The 7,557-nt window shown below is 37.9% G+C and overlaps 1 protein-coding gene across 1 annotated transcript; it reads right to left on the minus strand.

The window, feature by feature from the left end:
* Positions 1–187: 187 nt before the first annotated feature.
* Positions 188–7,557, minus strand: si:ch211-10d23.5 (uncharacterized protein LOC556599 homolog). Its single transcript, XM_053334111.1, has 8 exons — positions 7,278–7,557; positions 5,874–5,957; positions 5,362–5,514; positions 4,677–4,802; positions 4,470–4,502; positions 4,053–4,190; positions 3,615–3,968; positions 188–297 (listed from the first exon to the last, which is right to left on the minus strand). The coding sequence occupies exons 1-8, from the start codon at positions 7,555–7,557 to the stop codon at positions 188–190; spliced, it is 1,278 nt and encodes a 425-aa protein (XP_053190086.1).

Genomic DNA, 7,557 nt, shown 5'->3' on the forward strand with positions numbered 1-7,557 from the left:
TATCAACATATCGTAGATGTATGCATCATCTGAGAAGCCTTGAGCATGTTAAAACGCACAGAACTACAATAGAGTAAGCTCTGTGTGACCCTCTGTTTTTCTTCAGCCCTCCACCATCTCTCCATTCAGGCAGGACCACAACCTGGCTGGGAGTCTTCCGTGTGCTCCTAAAGATATATGACGCCCTCTAGAGGACAATGCAAGCCTTGTCAATAATGACATTCACTCCCGTCTCCACTCCTGCCCCTCTCACTGTGACTATTTTTGCCCCTTTGTCCCACTCTTTGTCAGCCAGCACTACAGAGAACAATGGAGAATAGAGAGGGAGATATAATCACACACTCTTCCGCTTGTTGTGTGCGTGCTGCCTGACCGGAAGACTGGTCAGACCAGGACAGACCAGGACAGGCCACAGAGCTGCACAGTCATTGACCCACTTTTATTGAAGTTGACTTTTTTTTATACCAAACTTCAGAATTATAAAACACTACAGTATATCCTAGTATTCACTTTTTACTATTTAAGCCAATCCTGAAGTAATATGTAACAAGATGACTAAGAATTTGTTAGTCACAATTACTTGTAAAACAAAAAGAGAGAAGTGCATCAATTAAAAACAACTATTGTATTAAATTACGAAGAAGAAAAACATATCACATGTCAGAATTTGAATGATATATGAATGAATCATTAAATGGTTCATTTTACTTTTTAATTTCAGTGATTATTTTTTATAGAAAAAACTACTACATCAGAACTGCCTACTACTACTACATCGGAAAATTAAACAAACCTAAGTTGGTCTACAGCTGAATAGTAATTTGACTTTCCTTGTTGTGGAATATCGTTAACATTAAACATACAAAATCACTTGTGTGATTCAGGTGCTGATGCATGTCTGATGGATACTACCATGGCCTGACTTGCCTTTAGTTCAGCACTGCTCACAACAGCTGATTAGAGTTTGTGGATAGGATCTAATTCATGGACTCAGCTGGAGAGGGTGGAAACAGTACCACCTGCTATTTTAGTCTGACAGCCCTCTTATATTCTGCAACAGGTGACTGGCCGCAGCTGCCCCACAGAAAACGAGCAGGGAACTGAAATAAGACAGCTGACAAAGCAAACTCCCTGGCCAGAAAAACGGCCTGCAGTCAAACGAGTCTCAAAAGCGCTATTCAATTTTTAAAAATGACCATTTTCCCCAACTTTAAACTAACTTTACAACGAAAAATCCTGTCCGACGAGCTCAAAAAGCTGCTAACATTTAGAAGAAGGGAGCCACCATGTTGATCTCGTAGCTGTCCAGCTGTGTTCAACAGTCCATCATCATCACAAACAGGAACAGTACAAAAAAACACCGAAGAAAACAAACAAACGACCATGTTACCACTCATATTGTTTTACATTCAACCGGTTTCCACTGAACTGGTGGCGGTAGTTAACAGGTTTACGGTTCACCGCTAACGCTAGCTAACACGTCAGTTCACGCTGAGAGCTCAACCACAGCTAACCAGACCTGTAGTAGCAGCAGCTTCACTTCACCATTGAACCTTTGGTGCTCACTTTTCATTTACCGGAGAGTTTTAACTCGCCGTTAATAAACTTTGTTCTTATGAGTAGCCTAAGTTAAGCTATCACTACTGTTAACAGTCTATGATATGGCTACATAAAACACTAAAGCTAAGAGCTGTAAACCGGCGTTTATCAAAGTCACCGACGACTTACCATAACTGTTAAATGAATTAGTTAAACAGATAAATAGCCAACATTACCTGGTCTCGTATTTTCAACACGGCCATGTTCCCCGTGTTACAGTGAATGGAGGCGGTTACTCTCCCGGTGGTTGCTGATGATTAACCGGGGGAAACTGACTGAGCACAGACTCTCCAGAGCGGAGTCAAACGGTGCAGCTTCTCCTCTTCCTTCCTGCCATGGACAAAGTCACCACAACATGGGACAGGAATGACAAAACGGGAAAATTGGGAGCATAACACAGCAGTCACCATACTGCACACAACATATTAGATATCACTATCATCACTACTACTACCGACAGTAAGACCAAGACTGCTGATTGGCTGATGGGACAGCTCCATTCTACTGCATTAATCTCTGACTGTCCAGTCTTCATCACTAAACCTGTGATACTCACAAATAATGGTACTTTATTGTAGTTGAGCAGTGATTCCCATAGTCCACATAACGTTGAAAACTGATAAATACACATTTTAGTTGTTAACTAATATCTGTATTTCTCCCAAATATCACTGTTATGAGGACTTTATAAACATTTGAGAAAAAATACATTCGAACATTTGTATTGTGTGGCAAAATATTTCAGTGGCACTGATTGTCATGGGAAAGTTCAGTGTAACAAGATATATTTTATGCATTTATAATGGTACTGATTATGCTTTTCATAGAAACTTCAAAGGTCAAGTAATTTTAGCCCAACAAGATGTGTCTGGATGTTATTATGAGAGGCTCTTTCGGTCATCCGATCTAATCTTAAAGATAGAATTAGCTTTGAAGTCTGTAATAGACTTACACACAACACTAATCAAGATGTCAAAAGCATGGGCTCATGATATATTTTAGAATAAAATATAAAAATAGTATTCTTTAAACCTGGATGCAAGGAAGTACCAATTCAAATAATGATTTTGGAGATGTGGATTTGATAATTACATGAAGTTTGAGAGCTATCCCTTCAAAAGCTGAACATTATTTGAGACACTATCACCATTACCAGGCCACAATATGTGAACAGCCTTAGCTGTATAGTAAAATGACATAATTGAAACAGTATAGAAAAATATTCACTGCTTGGTTCCCTATTATGGCATTTACTCAAGTATTGCACTTTTATTTGGACGAGGAAGAAACAAATATAACAGTGGTCAAGGTAATCTCAAAGTTTATAACAAAAAGAAAATACTTCAAATCTGAAATTGATTTAATAAGGTATTTACATAGAAATAAGGTGTTAGTGAAGCGCATATAAAAAGTAATCTGACTTAAAATATTGTTAAGTCTATAAATTGTATCACAAATCACAATAAAAAAAAATCCATTATAGAAACATAATTATAAACAACAACATACAGGTTATTTGTCCCATTAGCTCTCCGTTGCACTGGTATCTTCCACCGAGTGGATTCCAATATTCACAGCAGGTTTTGATGCTTTCACCAACATCCGTAGGATTTTGCCCATCTGTGATTTTTAAGCGGATGACATGACATTTAGACTTTTTGGTCTGTGAAATTTCCTATGCCGCTTTAGACGGGAATTATTTGAAAACTGCTTGCCACATATTCCACATTTGTTTCTCTTTGTGTGGTTCTGTAGGTGTAGGACTAAACTCTTTGTTCCCTCTAATTTTTTTCCACAAATTCCACAAATGTGGATTTTATCCGCTATGTGTGTTTGGGCATGTGCTCGTAGTGTGTACATGTAATGAAAAGTCTTTCCACATGCTTTACAACAATAAGCTCCTTTGTAGTTATGACTGACAGATAACTTTGCTGATTTCTGTGTATAAAAACTCACAGGTGATGAAGATCTTTTCACACACTTTCTTTTCTGTTTTGAATCAAGTTCCTTTAAACCTTGATTGTTCTTGTTCCCCTCCTCAGTCTTGCTGCTTCTTCTGTCCATAGCAACAGAACTGCCTTCAGTGATTTGTGGAGGTTCTCCAGCTGACTCCTGTGTTTTAGTAACCCCAGCATCGGGCTGAGTTTCCACAACCTTGGGTGAAGAATTACAAAGAGAATGTCTCCTGCCACTTTCCATGCTGTTGATTTCACTGATATCTTGGATAAAACTGTCCACACAGACGATGCTGAGTGCAGAGTCTTGGTCATGATCTGCCGCCCGATGTTCTCCAATTTGATGGTTACCATTTTTAATCTGTTTGCCTTTCCTTAGAAGTTGATCTGTGTACTGCACCTCCTGATGACTCACTGATGATAAAAAGGATAAAGACATTTAGTTGATTGTATCACAAGTTTTTTACATAGGCAGAATACAGTGCTCTTTTCCCAGACCTTGTCTCTGCATTCCTTGTTCCTTTTCTTCTTTAACTGTAAGCAGCAGCGAGGCCTGTTGGTCCTCCCGGTTCAGACTACTGACGTCTTGCTGACACCAGGGTTCAGTACTCAAGGGGACGGAGGGCTGATCCATCTCTAAGGGAAAAGAGCAGCACAATGTGTTTTATTAAAGTAATACACTATTTATCATTCTTACTTAATGCAAATATGTGGCTATACCACGCCTACTGCCAATTAACACAGCACATCTGTTTACAGATCTTCACTAAACAATAAACATCATTTTTTTAAAAAGGAGGAGATGGGTATAAAAGTGTATGGTTCAACACGAGAGACAATGTAACCTATGCAATGAATATTTAAAGTTCCAACCATGTTAAAACTGAAATGTCATTAGACCCATGGTAAACTCACCTGATTCTAGGCCTTGTTGCAGTATTGTATAACCTGTAAAGTAAAACACACAGTAGTCAGTAAAAAGAATAAGAATTATTTATGTAGGCGCTAAAACAAAGCCAAACTTAAAAAGTGTTTTTGCGTTTGCAAAAAATTAATTAATCAATTAACAAGCAAAGGCAAATTAACAGTGAGTTTATAAAGATGCCATGACACTGTACTTACCATGCTGCTTAGATAGGTGCACCTCAAAGTTACACTTCCGAAATATGATCTTTGTGCAGTACGGGCAGTGCCAGTGACTTCTGCCCTTGATCCTGTCTTTGCACATACACGGTACAACAAATTTTTCTGAAATGAAAAAACATAGCTAAATGGCTAGACGCTTACAAGAACATTTTTTACATTTTAGTACATTTCCATTCTGTGAAAATCAGCTTGCATACTTGAAATCAATGTAGCTTGACTAAGGTCATCTATCATACTTAGGAACTGTGCCATTAGTCCATCAACCTTTTCTTGTTAGTTACTAAATCAGTTGCTGATTTTAAAAAATTGAACCAAAAAGAAAAGGAATGTTTAAGCCAGAACTTAAGCACATCAACCTAGAAGACATTGGCATTAATGACATAACTGAATGAATGTCCACCTTGAAGAAAAGGGCATTTATCAATCTAAATAGCTATAATACATTTTCTAAAGTAAATGTGGTTTATGGTAAATTGACTAAAATGACAGCACTACAAGACTACAAGATAGCTAGAAATATCTAAAATGACACAATAAACAACTACCCATTATTATTTAGTTCCATTGACAAAAGTTAACAGAACCTGAAGGTACATGACTTTAATCCCAGATTGTGTTTTTTTTTAAATGTTATTAAATGAATGCTAATAAAAACACTTACCAGTGCCACTCTCAGTGTAATGAACAGCAAATAGATAATGCCTTCTCATCAAATGTTTCTCTGTGGCTTGAATTCCCTTGATGCAGTAGGGACAGTTGCCATCAGAAACAAACTTGAAAAAGTCCCTGCGTGAGGTGAAGACAAACTGCAAGTCTGAAAAAAGGAAGATCTAATTTAGTGACTTTACAACATATGGTATTTATTACAATTACTAGAGTTATGAGACTTCAACATTATGTTCTCACTCGATAAACAAGATGCAGTCAACAATAATATTGTGTTTTTCGACTGTGAAGACTGACTTATTATCACATTACATTGGAATGCCTAATAATGGTTACTGGTGTCTATGTAGGAGAAGAGACAATTTCAAGACCTAAATTCTAAATAATAAAATGCTTTCTCCACAAATTAATAACATATTGTTGAGCTTAACAAATAAGTTTAATGAACTGATTCCAAAGAAGAGGAGAATTCATTGACTGATTTATTCATTAAGACTAAGTTCCTACCATTGGGCTGGTAGGAGGTTACTTTTGAATCTGATGCACCACCAGGGCCTGCAGCAGCAGGAGTACTTTTGGTAGCCGGACTTGCTGTAGAGAAGAGAGCATAACACATAGCTAGTTCAACATAAAGATGAAAGTCCTGAGAAGAATAACAAAAACGAACCAAAACAACAACAAAAGTAGTTCAACTATATTCAAAACATTTGCAACTTTCTTGTGACATTTTTCCTCCTTCTGAGTAAAGAAGAAAACAAGAAGAACAATGGAACCAGTTGGTTCTTCTGACATTTGAAAACTAGTCAACACAGACCATAACACGAAGCCATGGTCATATTCACAGTATGTCAGTTTGATATGGACTGCTGCTGGCAGCTGCCACATCTGTGACACACTTTTGGGTGGCATGCCAGTGTGTCACACTAGCAGCTGCCAGTGCTTATAAACACTGCTTGTATTATACTGTCACAACTATTGTCCTTTTAGATGTGGAGAAAAACAGGCATTCAAAACATTCATGTTGATGAAAATGAATGGTACAACTCATTTTAAGCATGCCAAAAGGCCCAAATATTCATTCATTCATTTTATAGGTGCAAACTGACCCTGGCCATCACTGCTATGGCACTGCCATTAACATGTATCCATACAGCAGCTTTGGCTTCACTAAACCTCCTCAGGTATCAAGCTCACAATTCCTTTTTCACCATATATTTTAAATTAAATCAAAGAGATTTCAAAGCAAAATGAGACGGATAGATTATTTGCCATTTAACAGTCAGATGGAAGCCTAAATATCCCTGCACAACTCATGTTATGCTCATACCCCATCACGTGTTGGTTGTTGTGCTTTATTCTACTGATTATGCTGTATGCATAACTAAGTTGTTCAGTTGCCATTTGCATTTGAACCATGTAAAACATACTATTGCAAAAGATTATACCTATAGTCCATTTGTTTGTGTCGTATGCTACACATAGGCTAAAGAATAACCTCACGTTAAACAGTAATGTAAAAGGAATGTATCTAAATATCTAAAGTTACTACCTCAGTAAATCACCATTGTAATTAAGCTAACTCTAGTTTTAGTTATCTTCTTCACGTTACTTCAACAATAACACATTGAAAAGACAGTAGCACTTTATTTGTGTCTTCAGTGTTGTCAAGAAATCTATCATTTCACTAAACAATATGCACCAATGTCAGAAAAAGCTGGACACGTTTAAAATAACGTTCAGGTCAGGTCAGCTTAATGATTGAACCGTTTGAGCAACAAGAGACGAGGTTTGTTAGCATTTGGGATTTAAGGCGGTGTGGAAAAGAGAAACTACATTTCTTCGAGCGTGACTGACGCGGTTAACGTTAGTGTTGGCTGGCACATTTGTCAGACGCCGTTAGGATGGACCAACCTTGTTTCTGTGGTAGCTTGGTTTTGAGGATAATGTCTATAAGTGAACGGTGGCGGTCGTTGTCTTCCTTCAAGCGACTAGCACGCTCCTCGTATTCCGTTACTGTTTTCTCAATAGCACCAAATATTTCAGAAGCAGCAGTTTGGAGCCGCTCGTAGACAAAGAGTTTTAGTTCTTCGATTTGGCTCATCTTTCCACCGTTAGTGCACAGCGCCTTTACCCGGAATGATACACAGGAACCTAGTAGCTGCTGGAAGTCTGTTATTTTTCCCACCCGCAT

Source organism: Scomber japonicus, chromosome 15, assembly GCF_027409825.1.
Source record: "Scomber japonicus isolate fScoJap1 chromosome 15, fScoJap1.pri, whole genome shotgun sequence".
Taxonomy (NCBI): Eukaryota; Metazoa; Chordata; class Actinopteri; order Scombriformes; family Scombridae; genus Scomber; species Scomber japonicus.

Bases quoted from the DNA above. Each gene is read 5' to 3' on its own strand.
- si:ch211-10d23.5 (XM_053334111.1), bottom strand. From the start codon at position 7,557: ATGCGGGTGGGAAAAATAACAGACTTCCAGCAGCTACTAGGTTCCTGT. The intron at 4,191-4,469 runs GTGAGTTTACCA...CTTTTCCCTTAG, and splicing joins GCAACAAGGCCTAGAATCAG to AGATGGATCAGCCCTCCGTC. The intron at 3,969-4,052 runs GTCTGGGAAAAG...TTTTATCATCAG, and splicing joins ACAAGGAATGCAGAGACAAG to TGAGTCATCAGGAGGTGCAG.